Below are 17,036 nucleotides of genomic sequence, written 5' to 3'. Positions count from 1 at the left end.
AAAAACATTGCCACTTTATATTAACTTTTGCTGAGTACAAGACAGGAAAATACTTTCAGTATGAATTGCACTCAAGACAAAGAACAAGCCGTAAGTATAAAGCCCAGAGTGTTAGCATTATTGTAAGTGAAATGGTGTTTGCAATCTTCTTCTCCAGCATTGCATTTCCAACTGTGAACAACATTCCAGAGGGGCAGCAATGTATTACCTGTTACACGCTGCCTCTGCATTGTCAGACTGTAAATTAAAACTGTAGTAATCCCACGCACCAAGTGACAACGATAAAGCTCTGGATAGTTATGTTGTAATTATCATGCAATGCTATAGAAATAATTACTTTAGTAAGTAACTTAAATCACCCAAATGGGAAGGAAATACAATTTATATGTTGCTTCCTTCAAGCTTTTGATTTATAAGCCTTGCCTTTCAGGCACAGCTAAGAGAACCTGAAATGCTGTATTTAGGAAGAAAACAATAGAAGAAATGGATACTGTGGAGATTTTCTCCAAAACCCGTACAAGAACAGTGAAGAGCTTTGCAGAGGGGTTTTCACTTGTATTTACAAGAGCATGATTGATACATAGCAAAGATTAAATTTATACAAGCTATAGAATCTGGAACCATGTCTGCAGTGTGTTATAAGAACATCTGTTGTGGCACAACAGGGGGTTTAGATATGACTTGGAAGCCTGTATCCTAAAAAGGTACTTGATAAAATTACCTTCCGTTAGAGAAACTGAAGGCCACCTAGCCTCTGCCTCTCTCTTTGTCCTAAATTACCCCAAAATGTCTAAACATAGCTCTCACAAAGAAGTGCTCTAATCTCAGCTCCTGATAAAGCTCTAGTAAGGTCTTGAATGAGTATTCTGCTCGTTTTGGGCGCTGCATTCTGACCACAAAGATGCAATCCTGTCAGAAGAGTGTCCAGAGAACAGCAACAAGGATGCTTGCAGAGGTTCTAAAAATCACTGGGAGTAAAAGAGTTCTGAAGTTGTACAGTCTGAAAAGAAAACTGAGGAACAATGTAACAACAGTCGTTATGTATGTGAAGCATTGCTGCAGGGGAAAAATCTTCATTCCTGCCTGTGTGCAGGAAAAAAAAAGTGATACAAATAGCAGCAAAAGAAAAGTAGGTAGACACTAGAGGATATATTTTTATTTTTTTTTCCAATATGGAAGATAGTTAAACACTGCAACACATTCATGGTATCTTCAAATGTAACAGATTTTAAAATGTAAACTTGCCAACAAAGGCTTAGTGGTAGTGTTGGTCTAAAGACTTAAACAAGACAAGATTTCTGGGATGAAGTAAATATATTTTATTAGATCAACTCATGCAGCTGGAAGATGATCACAAGCTTTCAGGCACACCATCCTTCTTAGGATCTAAAGAAGCATCTTATCTCAAGAGCTTATGTGCCTTAAAGTCTGTGTATTTTTTTTTTTTTCCAGCTGTTTTAGCTAGTTTAATAAGAGAATGGCTTAACTCTAGCCAATTCCATTTTAGATTTGGACAACCTCTTGAGGACTCTTCTAACTCTATTCTTTAACATTCTGTGATCTGTTTAATATATCTAAATTAAGCATAGTGCTATATCCTGGCAGATTAAGGAGACTTTGAATCTTCACCTGGATTTGCATGATGGATGAATTGTTGTTTACAGGAGAAGAACCTTTGATGTACAATGAGGTGTACTGTTTTCTTACAAGAAGCATTGTGGTGTTTCTGGAAAATTTTGGGCATCAGTTTTTGAAGAGCTTTTGGTGACTGAATCTAAAACATTCAAAAGCTATTGATTGCTACAATCTCTTAGGGTTTTACTTCCAAAGTTATTAAAAATCTTATTTTTAGGCCAGTTTCTCAGACTCTTACTGTATTAGCTTATGAATTTAGTGCAACCATGTTGCACTAAAGGACTGATCTGCCTCATTTCTAAAAGCCTTTCAAATTGAAAGAGGGAAAAGATATAAAACAAGCTTTAAGGGCACATATTGTCAAGTGTCTGCTACATGCTGCTTTCAATCACAGTAATCATCATCAAAAATATACCACATTTAAAATGGGTAGCACTTAATGCTGCAAAAAATTATCTTTATTTATTTACCTCAAATCACAGTTACCCAGACATCCGTTACAGATTCTCTGCAGATGCAATAGATATATTATGCCCGGCAAAATATTTTATAAAGTGATCTTTGTCTTGGTACAGTTTACAAGATTCCGTGCGGCAGCAATTTGAATTAAGCATCATGCTATCATAAGAAAAAGATAAACTTTTACAAATGGAGATGTGTATTGCCATAGACTAGAGCCAGTGGATTAAAAGAGACATGAAGAAAGTTGTGTGAATAGTTAGTGAAGATAAACTAGCAGGAAAATAAGCTGCTTTATATATCAGATTATTTCCCATGCTGTGGTCTGTGGAAAACTATTCTTTGCGTACTGAGATTCTCTCTACATGTACCCTCTTGTTTCCACTATGAAGAAAACACAAGGTTCTTACACTGAACTACATATTCAAATATTCTGTGTTAAAAAAAGGACACAAACATTTCCTTAACTCTCCAAAGCTAAGTGTTTTCCTGTTGAAGCATTCCCTAAGTCACTTCCATCTCACTAACTTGTCTTTCCAAATTCAGTTTGCATTGCAGTGTGGAAGAACCATCACATGCGGACAGTTACCAACTATTTCATAGTGAATCTTTCTCTGGCTGACATTCTGGTTACAATTACTTGTCTTCCAGCAACTTTGGTAGTGGACATCACAGAAACGTGGTTCTTTGGGCAGCCCCTCTGCAAAGTGATTCCCTACTTACAGGTATTATTTTACTGTGTTTGTGTACACATGGCCCATGTTATGAAAAAGAGAAAGAACTATAGCATCTTCCTAATAGTGATAATCTGATGGAAGTCTATCCCTGCTACTGAAGTAGGTATCTCAGGGTACATGCTGAGGATTAAAGGACTGTTCCACTTGTGACTATGTTTATGCTTAATATTGTTCTTGGTCCATCTGATTGTTAGACCTGGGCAATACACTTTCTGGAACATTTGTCTGGTGCTCTCCACTTTTTGTGATCTTTTTTAATAATTCAGAAGGGATATAAAAAATTAAAAATGTCTGTAAATAGAATTACAGTAATTTATACTCCGTGTGTGTGGACCTAAACCGCTATACAAGTGTCCGGGACAGAGAATCCAAACTTCTGAAGGGAATCTGGGCTTTCATATGTGTTTCATGGCTTACGTTGCATTCTTTAGAAATAGTCAAAGTATCCAGGTTCACTGGGAGCTGTTCAGATTGTCTGCTTTAAGCAATAATTGCCACCACTCGTTTACTGGTGGAGTTAATTAGTTATGAGATCATTTGCATCAAAATTATTGACAAATACCTTTTCTAAGAATAGCTGGTTAGATTAACTGACTGGGCATACTAGAATGACAAGTTCCTGGCCTTTCAGCTATTATAAATCCAAAGAATTAAGCAGAACTCTGACTGTATGCAGGTGATCAGCTCTGTGCCTCAGCACAATTTATATTTTGAGCAGATACCCATTTGGCTGAAGAGCCACATTGTGTCATCTACTCGAAAGAATCAAAATCATGAAACTTGTTTCAAAGCCACCATTCTAGTGGAAGAAAATCCAAAGAGAAAGTGAAATGATGACCTATTTACAGAGTGAAAGAATAAAACCAAAGTGATAGGTTATCTCCTGTGCTGAATAGAAGGTAAAATGACTTCGTCTGCCTTAAGCTGATTGTTTGGGGTTTTTTATGAGACCCTAAATTTCCATTGTTCCTGTGAAAATGGAAAAGGCAAAATGGTATCCAAATATAACACAGAAAATGGACAAACAAACAAAATCGTTCCACAAAGAAAAAAGATCTAATTTGTTGTCTAATGTTTTCAAAGGAATTTTTTAGATAAAATTTTGCAAATTCTAAGTTGCATACCTATGCTCTTTCAGAATCTGACCCTGCTGTACCTACTCAGTTTGGGTAGCACCCTAATCTGTGAATTTTCCTGTTGAATCTAGTGGGACTACAGCAGATGAGGATATCTATTGTAATTCTGTAAGAAGTGATTTAAAAGGGAGTCTTTTCCTGGGAATAATTTCTATTTAATAATTGCAGATAAAGAGCTAACTGTGTTGAAAACAGAAAAATATTTTAAAACTCTGGAAAAAAACTTACAAGAAATAATTTTTAAAGCTCTGAAAAAATTACATTTACATTTACATAATGTTTCCTTTTCTTTAGACAGTTTCAGTCTCTGTGTCTGTACTAACACTTAGCTGCATTGCTTTGGATCGATGGTATGCAATTTGTCACCCTTTGATGTTTAAAAGCACAGCCAAGCGAGCAAGGAACAGCATTATAATTATCTGGATTGTGTCCTGCATCATAATGATTCCTCAGGCTATTGTTATGGAGTGCAGCAGTGTGTTCCCAGGATTAGCCAATAAAACCACCTTGTTCACAGTGTGTGATGAGCACTGGGGAGGTGAGTGTGTCATTGACCATAAAGACTGAATTTGTACTGATGTTATGTAATAAAAATATTCAGGACATCTTAATATGCAGTCAAGTTGTATAAACATATCACAAAATGTTCTTAATTATATAAGCTTTCCTAGAACTACCCTTCTTCAAATACTGTGAAATCTTATTTTCTTTTATATTGGTGAGACTTAAAGTACATTTGAAACCAAGCTTATATGAATGAGGCTGGCTTATGTCTTGACCGTGTTAATGTCTCCCAGAGGGTAGAAATGTTCCCACCCTTAAATGCCTATGCTTGTATAATTCTGTGATCGATGGACATTGCAGGTTTACAAAGACTTCAGTATTTGGCCTTAAGAAATAACTACACAAGAACAGAATTTCTGTTTACCTGATATACTGCTTTGGCTAATTGCTGATATTTGACTAGTCTTTATAGCTATCTCCTGGGACTTCAATGTAAATTGCATGTCATTACAGAATTTATAGAGGTGTCATCAATATGGGGTACCAAATTAGCCTGCAATCTGAAATTTATCACGGACAAGATCATTTAAATAACTTTGTAATTGTAATCAGTTACAAATGATTCTATCCAAGAAGTGTAATTCTGCCTTTCCAGGTTAACTTTGAATCTAACTTGCTCTGTATTTGAATTCAGCTGTAAGAAGCTGCATAAGGGTTGCCAGGGAATAACTACTTCTATTTTGACTCCGTTCACAGCAAGTGGTGTTAGCCGCCCACCCGAATGGTTAAGACTCAACTCTGGTGGGCCTTGGCATAGCTCCAATGCTAACAGAGCATAGGAGTTACACGCTGTGACTCTGCCACTGGATATAATGACCATCAGTAATATCATTATTCACACACAGGAAAATAAAGCCAGGCTTGCCAAAACATATAACTAAAAGGTACCTGTTTAATAGCCTCAGGTCGGACTAAAACACACTCAAGCTCCCTCCCAGAGCTGTCTCTGTAGAAGAGGATTCCAGCCCTGTGAGCGATTAAGATAAAATACAACTAGATCACCTGTACTTAATTATCGTGATAAATTAGCTTAAGCAGCTTGAACTGCTGAGGGCTTGTCTATGTGCTGGTTTGGAAGTTCTTCCCCCGCTAACGGTCTCCGCAGGGCCACCAGGGCATTAATGAGAAGACACTGGCTGTCACGTTCCCTGTTCTTTGTCTCCTTCATCCCAGTTAGTCCTCCGGGACAAGACCATTAGCTGGCTGGCACTCGTGGCAGCCAAAGATGTGCTGAAAGTCTGTAGGTTAGAGAAAGCCTCTGTTAAACTATGAGTATTGTACTTGCTGTCTCGTTGGAGAGGACACATCTGCTCTTCTAGTGTTCGTTCTTCATCTGTGAACAATTTTGTATCCCAGTCTGCTGCTGGATGCTGTGTGACTATTTTCTTTCACAGCATTCACTCCAAGTACAATTTGTGTCCACTCGTTGTGGCTGCAGAGCTAATTATCCGTGCCTTCACCGCTTCGAGGTGAGATCTGCAGCAAAGATTCTTTTAATCAACCTAGGAAATGAAAATGACGTAGTTAATTAATTTGGGAGTCAGAAGAGCGTTTCATCAGTGAACGCGTTCTCAAAATTTCCAGATCTGCATTGGCCACTTTTTGATTCCCCCCAGGAGAGCGTCGCTTTTGAACTACAGACTCCGTAGTAGCCTTGGAACTATTTTAAAGATTGCCTGTCATTCAGGGCTGCGCTGGAGCAGTTGCAGCCCCCGGACACACCTGAGCTGGAGCACCCATTATACAAAAGAAAAACAACTTCCGTGTGTTTGCAAGACTCTACTCCTATGGAGTACATTTGTCCCAAATGAAACCTATTGATCTTCGGGTTATGCTGTAAGCCTTCACTTGGATGTTTGGAGAGGTAGAAAGGGGTATAACAAAGGCAAGTAGTTGTGCATAGAATTAAGTTCTTTTTGCGTGTGGCTTCAGAAATGAAGTGCAAATACTCCAAAATTGTTTTGTTAGTTTGGTTTTTTTGTAATTTATACTGAGCCTGAAATGAAAATAATTTCAGACTAAAAATGTGTTAAAGTTTTCTGAAATGGAAGCTTTTCATTCCACTGCAAGATAACAATCCTGCTGCCTTTTTAATGAATTATTCTTCTAAAGATAATGCACCACCATTGCTAGTTATTCTGCTGGTCCATTTCAGCTATCCATAAAAAATAATCCTCTCCACTTTCTGATAATAGTTTATCGCAGTAACTTGAGAGAAGAACCTTTCTATGCGTTAAGTTACAAGTAGTTTGCTCAAATTGTGGAATTACTTAGTAAATGTAGAGTTAACCGTGTATTATCAATGAGGATAAAATATAAGATGTGTATATCTTAACATCCCTTTCAGCCTAGAGAATAAGGTGTCATTAGCTACAAATAATTTCCATTCAACTGAAAATGTCTAAGGACACTGAGTTGAGCCAAAGCTTAGAAATACAGTTTTTCTACTGAAAACCAGGGTTTGAAATTACAAAGCCCCCCAAACAGAAGAAAAAAAGAACATGGATAACAGGGCAGCAGTTTGAAAAGACTAGTGAGCCTTGAGGCCAGAAGGAATCAAGGGCTAGTATTTTCAAAGAAAATGGTTGCGTTCTTGTTGGATTTTGTTTTGCCTTTTTTTGACTAGGGGAATACTGAGGGTCAAAGCAAGCTAACTAGGAGGAGGCTGAAGGAGAAATAAATTCATGCTCTTACGAATAAGCTCTATTTGCAAAGAGAAAGTGGAGATGTAGAAACTGCACACACTCAAGACGCCTAAGCAAATCCGATAGGAGAGTCAATTTAGAGGAAAGGGATTATATTTGGGTGTTTACTGCTTTGTTTAGAACCACATATAATTTATGGTGTCTGAAATTAGGGTACGTCCGATGAAATCTTTGCAGAGCATCATGTACACCGTATGTCCCAAGGATGTTAAGCTGTGAATTGTCAAGGGTGGGACTGCAAAAACAGGGTGCTTAATGACACTTTCCAAAGTGTTTTGGAAGCCTGTTCTAATTCGGGGAACTCAGGGCCACTGAAACACGAGGTGCTGTGGAGGACTACCAGGAAGGCATGTCCAGGAAAATGGCAGAGATGCCAAAGCAGGAGACGGCACTGTACCCTACTCAGACTTAGGTCCAGCTGCTGAAATCCGTACAAGTCTGATGAGCGTCTGGAAGGAAGGTCTGATCAGCACCTTGGGCCTTTGGGCTCCTTAACAGTGAAGAAATAGTGGCCACCCTGACTAATAAGATTCCAAGCATGTTGTTGGAGAGCTGCCAGCGACTACAAATGAAGCAACAGTTCAGCCTAAAACAGGGCTCAATTTCTTTTTAATTGCTTCTGGCATTCCTGAATATAAAATTCATTGCCAATTCTAGGCTGAGGGTTTTTCATTTTGAGTACTGTCTAATAACAATATTTTATTTGGGAATGCAGAAGGATCCAACATGTGACCTATGCAGGCTCACTTAAGGAGCCAGTGTTGGCCACAGTTCTATAATAGTCTGTAATTGCTATGTGCTGAATTTGATGCAACTTATATTAAAATGAGTTCACCATGTGTCCAAGTCAGCTAAATACATTCTCTTAGAGCTGTTCGTGAAACGAGCGTTAGCCAAAGTGCATTAGCCAACCCCTTTGCAAATGATAGAAAGAATATGGAGATAATCCTTTCCCAGAACTACACGGATGAATGGAAACAAAGGGAAGACTTTGTGTTCCATTTCCTCTCAGACTACTCATAAAATTGTACAAAAACATATTGTCTTAATTCTGGAAAGCAAATCGCTGGAAATTGCATTATTACATGAAGGTTTATACATCCTGTTTATCAAAGTGTTCAGAATTTAAGGAAAAACTTGTGGGACATTTTAATGCAGAAAGAAGTCAGAACATTGCTAATACTAAAGTGAAGCTTGGTGTTGTCATGAATCGATAACTCAAACATAATATATCAGGTTTGAAAATGTAATTTTAGTATTAGCTAACTGTAAGTGTGCTGACATAGGAACATAGTTTGGAAAGGACTGTGTTGTGTGGTTGAATTTTCTCTACTATGAGCACCCACTTCCTAACATCCCTATTTGTTAAGCTTTATTCTAAAAGTATACTCTTTTAGCTGCATTGCCTCTTTGTATTGATAACTCCAAAATCTCACAGCTATCTTCCTGAGGCCAGGAAACCTGGGAACCCTCTGCTGATGCTCAGGAAACTTGATAGTCTTGTTGTTTTTCCCTATTCTTAGGTAAGCTGTCGAGAGTACCAATTTCATTATGCACCTATGGCTTAAGGGAATATTTCATTTGCTAGACGTAGCAAAACCTTTTGAGTCTGGGTTGTTTTCAGTTTGCATACATATGTGTATGTATATATGTATTTACACAACTATAGTAAAATTCTGGCAAAAATCCAGGAGCCGTAGTTTCAATCTTCTACCTCCTTGCTTCATTGAGCAGCAGCCTGGGACTGGAACACAGTGCCGAGAAGGAAGCTTTAGAAAAGTTTAACATTTGTTTAATAACCCTGCAGCAGACAGAAGGTGGCTTGTTTTAGCATACTGATCCTTTAGCGGGTGGGGTAATTGTGCTGTATGACCGGTTCCGAGTAGGAACGCTGACCTCGCCCCAGTCCCATCTCCGTCACCACCCATTTGCTTTTTGTCCCCTTCTCTCTTCTCAGTAAGATAGTGGCCAGTGATGGGAAAATCATTAATTTCTTCTTAAAGAGATGGTTATTCCAGCTAAGAGCGATCTCCCCCTGTCCTGAAGCCCATTAAGTGTCCGTGGAAGGCAAGGACCCTTTTCCCCTCTTCTGCTGGGTAGTAAGAGGCTCAGCAGCCCCAGTCAGGCAGCTGATGAATCACCAGCACCACAGACTGATTGATGTTCTCCTTCAAGGAGCCTGGAACTCACTCGCTTGATAAATGAACAGTATCCCAAACCAGCCCTTCCTCCTTCTTGCTTGCTGTGATTGTCAAACAGCTTTAAAGCTTTTCTTCGGCTTGAGAAGCTAAACAGGGTCATGCTTCTTAGGGAAAAGTTCTACAAAGGGCTTTGCCCTGGGTGGAGGAGGGACAGGTTTCCTTTGATGTTTAGCAGCTGGCACTTTCCAGGTGGCTAAACTTCAAAGGCAAGTGTTAGGATCTTCCTCCAACCTGGTCCATCAGTTCTTTGTAGATAGCTAGGCTCATTTAATGTTTCACTTTACTTGGAATGCTAAATTGGAAGCCATAAACTCCAGATGGCCTTTTAAATATGTCCCGTCCTTCTACCTGAAAGGGGCCTGGCTGCCTGCAGAGCGTTGATGAGGCAGGTGGCACCTCCTTCTGAGCAGAAAGAATGTACTTTCAGCTCTGACCTCCCGTGATCCCAGTACGACACGTTACTCCAGTTTCTCCTTAATCTCTCCACCTGTGAAGCGTGCGTGTCGGTATTTCCCTGTCTGACAGGACTGCTGCGAGGCTGCATTTTCTGGAGCGCAAAACCAAGTTTGAGTTCATCAGTCAATGTACGAACCCAGATTATCACCAATTATAAAAAACCTGCCCCAAATCGTCTGCCTCCCCCAGGTTCATTGACAAGAGCTAGTAGCTGCAGCTGCTAGTTAAGAGGTGGTAAGCTGATTTGCTATAGGATCTTAGAGCAAGTAAGGAGCCCGATGCTGCTCATCTGAATTTTTTGCACCCTGATCCACCAAAGCTGTCAAATGTCAATGGCAACATCTCTATTACCTTTTCTAGCGATGAACATGGGCTGGATTTTGCTGTAGCAAGTTTCTATTTGCCTGGTACTGAGGTTTTTCGGACTGGTGAACCAGCTGGCACTTTCAGGCCCAACACTGAGTGTGATATTACTGGAGCCTGGGGTTGGGGGTGAGCCTGGAGTTACCATGATGGCGTGTGTACTCCTCCCTGCTGCGAGGGTTTGGGCCAAGTCTTTCTATCTCCTTGTCTAATCAAACTCTCAGGGATTCTCCTGGCATGCAGAGGGACCTCTTGTTTGATAGGGTCCACAGTCACTTTAAGAGGCAGAAAATCAGTTTGACTCACCAATCTTTTGATCTCATGCAACTCTTTTTTTCCTTTTTTTTTTTTTTTTTTTTTTCACTACAATCAATACAGAGTTTCAGTTGCAGTTCTTCTCATCCTGAGACATTTGGAAGTTCTGGAAATTAACATAAACATTCCTTCTTTACTCTAGCCAAAATGCAATGGTTAGGATTACCATGCAATCTAACTGTTCATGGAGTGCGCTCTTTCTCTTCTGCTACATATTGTCACTCTCCATAATGTTCATTCCTTTTCTGAGGCCATCCATAAATGTTAAGTTGTAATTAATATCAACATTTGGTAATCCCAGACTATATTTGATGTTACAAAAGTAAAAGCAAGTTTTCCAGGCACCCACTGCACATTCGGCTATAATCTAATGATGAAGCTTATGATACAATATTCTTAAACCACAACACACTCACAACACTTGTAAGATGTTTGTCTCTAAGCAATTAACATTCATGCATTGTCTTTTGAAAAGAGATGCACAGGCAACTATAACACAATTGTAGCAAACTCATTATTGTTAAAGCTGAGTCAAAAATAATCTTGGAAATTGCCTAAGTTTGACTGAATTAATTCTATTTTTAAAAGTGTAATCGTAATAATAAATCACTGAGTCTTAATCACATTTATTCTGCCACCAAAAAGTGATGTCTGTCTCTCCTCCCACCAGCATCCCGTGTGCTGTAGTCTACATTCTCTGTTCATAGGCGAGAGACTGTGCAATTTACTCAAGGATACATAGTAACCTTTGCAGAATTAAAACTAAAGGCAGTTACACAATCTGTTAAATATGTCAAAGATAAGGCAGGTTGGATAATTAGTTAGCTATTGTTAGGTAATGAAATTTTCTGTCTTTCACTGATTTAATAAAACCCAAAACTTCTTAAGACTTCATACCTAAAGTAATAATGTGATATGAAAGCAGTAATGTGATATAAGAGATGCTTGAGATAAAAGCATGTTTATAATAGAAACAGAATGTGTATAGAAATTATTAAAAAATCGATCCTGACCATAATATTATTGGATACATCTTCCATTATAACCTATTATGTTTGAAAAACACATGCATAACTATATGAATAATTTGGCTTACAGTGATTTTGAAATGTATGTATATTTAAATGCACTTTTCCTATTTGAATTCTCTTTCCAGCTGAGGTTTACCCCAAAATGTATCATACATGCTTTTTTCTGGTGACATACATGGCACCACTGTGTCTTATGGTGTTGGCCTATTTGCAAATATTTCGAAAGCTGTGGTGTCGCCAGGTAAGTCACTTAACACTAGCTCTCTTTGCTTGCTGTTGTGACTATGTGCAGATTCCTATGTACAACCTTCTCTATACGCTCCATGTTGTCACTCAGGACTTGGATTTTTACATCCAGCACTGTTACCATGTTCAGTGACACTGTTGGCTGACAGCCACCTTGGATAGGCACTGAGATGCATTAAAAAAGGAAGGCAGTCAGGCTGAATGTAAACCCCTTCTTGCTCATGTCTAGGAAGGGCTTAGAGAGAGAGGAAGAGAGAAAAAGGCAACAGAAAGATTGATTATAGGCAAAAGAAAGATCTCTCCCATTTTATCTAAATTCTTACCAAAATACCTTAGGTGATCGTATTTATACCGCTAAAATCTTCTGTACCAGCCAAAAGTTAAAATTGACCTTCTCATTTTGTTAGTAGTCTGTACAATTTTTCATTTTTATTTTTCTCTACAAAGTCTCAGGTTCATAGCAGGTCCAATCTGAACAGAAGTTAGACTAAGAAGTCCAGATATCAGAACTGTGAGACTGGAATTGCCTGATGTGAAGCTGGCTGTTATCAGTTAACATTTGATGTGAATCATTGACAAATAATTGGCATGATTTCTAATGTGAACATCTGTTTTTTTCAAGCTTTGCATTAAAAATACAGGAAAGAAAACAGAAATATGAAACAAAAAAACCCAAGCAAGGCGGCACACAAAGAACATTTGAATCAAAGTGGCAAAAATGATGTGAATGTTTTCAGGAGCATTTTTCCCCCTCCAACGATTCAAAGTGGTGTCAGCTCGAGAATCAGTTTCTGGGTGTGAACTGTAATCTGTCATGCCTCAGTTTATGGTTTTCTCTGCTGTCTTCTGCTTTGTCCAGGATTTCTCTATAGCTGTAGTCCTCTGCCACCTCCTGCCCTGTCATTCTGTAAAGGACAATAAACTCATCCTGTTGAAGACATGATGCAAGATATTCCCTCTTCTGTCCTCTCAAATGGCTCTAACAATGGCTGGCATTTCCATCAAGATATGAATCATTTCTCTCTCACCATTAGGTCTGATACCATCCAAATTTGAGGCTGTCCTGGCCAGGGCGTAATATCTGCCACATCAAGGAGCATTTTTCATGCAGTTCTAATTGATCCATCAGAGAATTCACAAGTAGACTTTAGATTTCTAAATATACATATGTTAAAAGTAAAAACCAAATCTTACACTGACAAATCGTATCTCTTGCCAATAACTAAAATATAGGAAAAAACAAATCTGCTTTAAGGCATTTTGTTATCATCCATACAGCATAATAGCAATTATTCTCACTTCTAATCAGATTAGGTTAAACCAGAGTTGCTGTTTATCTTGCCGTTTATCTTTAAATTTTTATTTTTGCTTTTAATTTCTCACATTTATAAGATTAAATAGATAGTTTGAAGGTAAAATTTAAGCTTTACAATTTGAGCGGGCTCTTCACCAGAACAAAGGCTTTGCTCAGATGCCCTGCACTGCTGAATAGTTATCCATCCTGTAGCACCCAATTACCTTGTCACCATATTCCTTACCCTTCTCTTCTGTACTTTCTTTACAACTTACCTATTCCCTCAAACTGTCCACTAATTAAGTTAACGCAAAGCAATTGTTCTTAACCTGCACGTAGGTTGAAAATGCTGGTTCAGCTTCAAAGCAGAAGTTAAATGACTGGAAACCAACCTGTTTTGTTGGGGTTTCCCCCCCCCGTAATTGTATTAGCTGCCCTATTTCTTCTTCACAGTATTTCTAATCCCTATACATCTTCCACGCTGACAAGGTTAGGATGATCCTTTTTTTTTAGTGGCAAAAAGACAAATACTGCTACAGGCTTAGTGCTGTCAATGATGCAAAATTACAGATGTCTCTTTTCCTAGCATAGATGATAGCACTATGTATAAGAGGCTGCACTAAGTGAAATTAAAACCACTGCACATCTATTATCAACTGTGACTTGGCTGCAGACATCAGGCATTTTTCTAAGTGCAACAGGTGTGCCATAATTAGTCATGTAAAGCAAATGAATGCAGTGCTTTAAATGTATTATTTGCTAATAGTTTCAATTAAGAAATCATGCTGTTTGCCAGAACTTTAGTGAAATATAGTGATCCTATTGCAAGGTACAATAAGCCTTCCAGACGTACGTGATAGAAACAACACAGCAAACAGTAGATGCTTTCTATGCCTTACACTTTTTCTAAAGGTTCTTTGTTAAAATGGAGCGTGTTGTGCCTGTAAATTTTCAGATGACTAAAGGTAAGATAGATTTACAAGCTATCCTTACCGTATTTTGTGCAATAGATCTTAAAATTACTGACTGTGTCTTTCAAGCAGATCATTGAATATAAGCTTTACAATCTTTGAATTCATGATTCATCTTTGTAAAGACAAGAACTATTATGCCACAAATACCAGGGATTTTGAGTAATTCATTTTAATTATTAGCAAGGAAGTAGTGACTTAGAAGGCTATGTTTTCTTGCAGATTTTAGGTAGATGAAAAGTAACTTCTGAACAAATAAATAGGACTGAATTGACTTACGATGAAAGTGTTGATACATAATTTGTATTATCAAATTCCATACTGTATGCTTCCACTTACTGATGTCCAAATGCATTGACACTAAAGCCTACTCACATGAATAATTAGAAACCCTACCCATTTTCATTTTGGCAGCTGCAATTTGGCACCTTCCAATCTTTGCAAGCTGTTATTGCATTTGGAGAGATTTCCTCTGGTTATAAAGCCCTTGATAATAATTTGAGGGGATAGAGGAAAGGTGCATAAGAAAAGAATTGCAACTTTTAGTACCTGTTTGGACACAGCTAGTGGGATTTTAGTGCATCATTGGAATTACACAAATTATCCACAATTATCTTCATAACTGATTCATTACTGAAAAGCAAGTATATGCTGGCATGTGTATACTTGTACATACATAATCATAGAATCATTCAGGTTGGAAAAGACCCTTAAGATCATCAAGTCCAACCATTACACTACCAAGTCCACCACTAAACCATGTCCCTAAGTGCCATGTCTACACATCTTTTAAATATCTCCAGGGATGGTGACTCAACCACTTCCCTGGGCAGCCTGTTCCAATGCTTGACAACCCTTTCGGTGGAGAAATTTTTCCTAATATCCAACCTAAACCTCCCCTGGCGCAACTTGAGGCCCTTTCCTCTTGTCCTATCACTTGTATTACATGGATATGTGTTTACATAAATGCATCTTTGTAAATATTTCTGTATACACGCACACACACGCACACTTCTGAAGTGTTATGGTCCTTAGATGGTACTGGTTCAGCTATGCATCTGTGGGCATATATCTCTTTTTTTTTTTCTTGGTAAAATTCTTGCTATATTATTGCCTATTGGTGTAATAGTAGCAAAGCCCAGGTGTATGCCCGGTAAAGACTGAGGAAAATAAGGCTCTTTAGAAAGGTTGTCAATACAAATTCCTGAAGATTTAACAATTTAATATGTAGTACATTGAGACTGTACATTGTATACAATCCTGCCCTTGATCACTGCTTGCTATTAAAGACTGATTAAATACCAGAAAAGACCCTTCTACCTGCACCCACATGTACAAAACCATGTAAAAAGCATGGCTAACATTTCTGTAGAAATAGCCATTCACAATTTTGAGCCAAGATAATGTTTCTCTTCATCTTCATTGCATCTAGCTACCATGAAAGCTGCTCAATGATTTCCTCAAGTGAATCTTTGGCATAATCAGGAGGGAGAGATTTGGCCGAATTTCTCTGCTTCCATCTCCAGTTCTTGCTACAATGTGGTAACTCAGTATGACTGAAAAGGAAGGAAAAACTTCTGCTTCAAAGTTAGAAGAACAGAATATCAAAGCACCCCTGATAAGCCAGTATATTATCTCAGTAATACATGGCAAAGACACATTGCAGTACTAGACCCACAGCTGAGTAGGGTAAATCCCTTGCAATAGGACAGACATGTCCAGGTATGAAACTGAAACTGCTGATTTCAGCTGAATGAGTGGGAACCCGCAGTAGAACTAAGTGCAAGGGGATTTTTTTTGTCTTATGTCCATAGACACAGTAGTAAAAAATCAGTGTTATAATGTATCCCCCATTCTGCTCCGTTGATTTCCTGTTAATTAGAACATAACTTTGCCAAAACATTCCAATAGTTGGAATTAGGTTTGAGGTGCACATAAATGCTAAATTAATGGTTTCTCTGTGCAAGGAAGCTATTCACACACACAAAAAAAAAAAAACCAACCAAAAAGCAAACCAACATAATAGCTATTCTGGAATAATTCTGAATGTGCATGTTTTTATTTTAGAACAAGGATTCCCTTTTTAGCTTACTTTTTTCTGAATTAAATATCCAAAATTTCATTCTTTTCTGGTCAGTTTGTGTGGGTAAGCCTTAATTTTTAAAATGTTATCATAGGCAATTTGAATTTTGCATTTAAATATCAATTATGAAGTCACCCCACAGACAATAGCACTACACATGAATAAAACTCTATTTCTACCCTAAAGGTTTTCACAATATACAACACTGAAAACATTATAAATGTCATTGTAATAGAGTTCTCTAAGAAAGTCCTTGCCATCTGTAGTCTTTCACATTTGGCTGCAGGCAGGAAATAATTTTGAAGAACTGAAGAAAAATTGCTTTATTCAGTTTGGTTTATGTAAGGGCACAGAAAAAAACAAAAAAATGAGGTTTATTTTTTTTCTTTAATAGCATGGTGCTACATCTAGCCATTGCAAGGTGTCTTTGGCCAACCTAATTCTTCCTATGTCTTGGCACTCTTCCATGATTCTCCTCTATTCATCACTGTATATATATTCAGTTTTGAAGGGCTTTGCAGGGAGATCCACAATTCAGCTGTGATTTCTTTAGCTGCTTCACTGTAGTCTAGATTCCATATTTGGAAGTTTTATGTCACTTAAAACTATGTAGGCTTTAAATCCTTGTTTTCCAGTGCAGAGAAGCTGTTTAGTATCTTAAACTAGCAGCATATTAATAGGATAAACTACTTTGTCATACAACAAAACGTTTAACGTAGAACTTTATAGCAACATAATTTCAAAAACAGGATTGGTAAGTGTGAGAGTCTGAAGACATGAGCAAGACAAAGTACGTGGAAAGAAAATTTTAATACATCAGTTGATACATTTGGATAAAAC

At 38.1% G+C, this 17,036-nt stretch overlaps 1 protein-coding gene across 2 annotated transcripts in view; it reads left to right on the top strand.

Annotated features, from left to right (window-relative positions):
- HCRTR2 (hypocretin receptor 2) overlaps positions 1-17,036 on the top strand; it is a 35,663-nt gene that overhangs the window by 13,331 nt on the left and 5,296 nt on the right. For both annotated transcript variants that reach the window (XM_049819400.1, XM_049819399.1), the window contains 3 exons: positions 2,641-2,819; positions 4,262-4,505; positions 11,728-11,843. In XM_049819400.1, coding sequence (XP_049675357.1) covers positions 2,670-2,819; positions 4,262-4,505; positions 11,728-11,843 — 510 coding nt within the window. In that variant the 5' untranslated portion in view covers positions 2,641-2,669. The remainder of the gene's footprint in view (positions 1-2,640; positions 2,820-4,261; positions 4,506-11,727; positions 11,844-17,036) is intronic.

The sequence above is a fragment of the Accipiter gentilis genome, chromosome 16 (genome assembly GCF_929443795.1).
Source record: "Accipiter gentilis chromosome 16, bAccGen1.1, whole genome shotgun sequence".
Taxonomy (NCBI): Eukaryota; Metazoa; Chordata; class Aves; order Accipitriformes; family Accipitridae; genus Astur; species Astur gentilis.
Note: the sequence above shows the minus strand (reverse complement) of the source record. Positions and strands in the feature narration are given on the sequence as shown.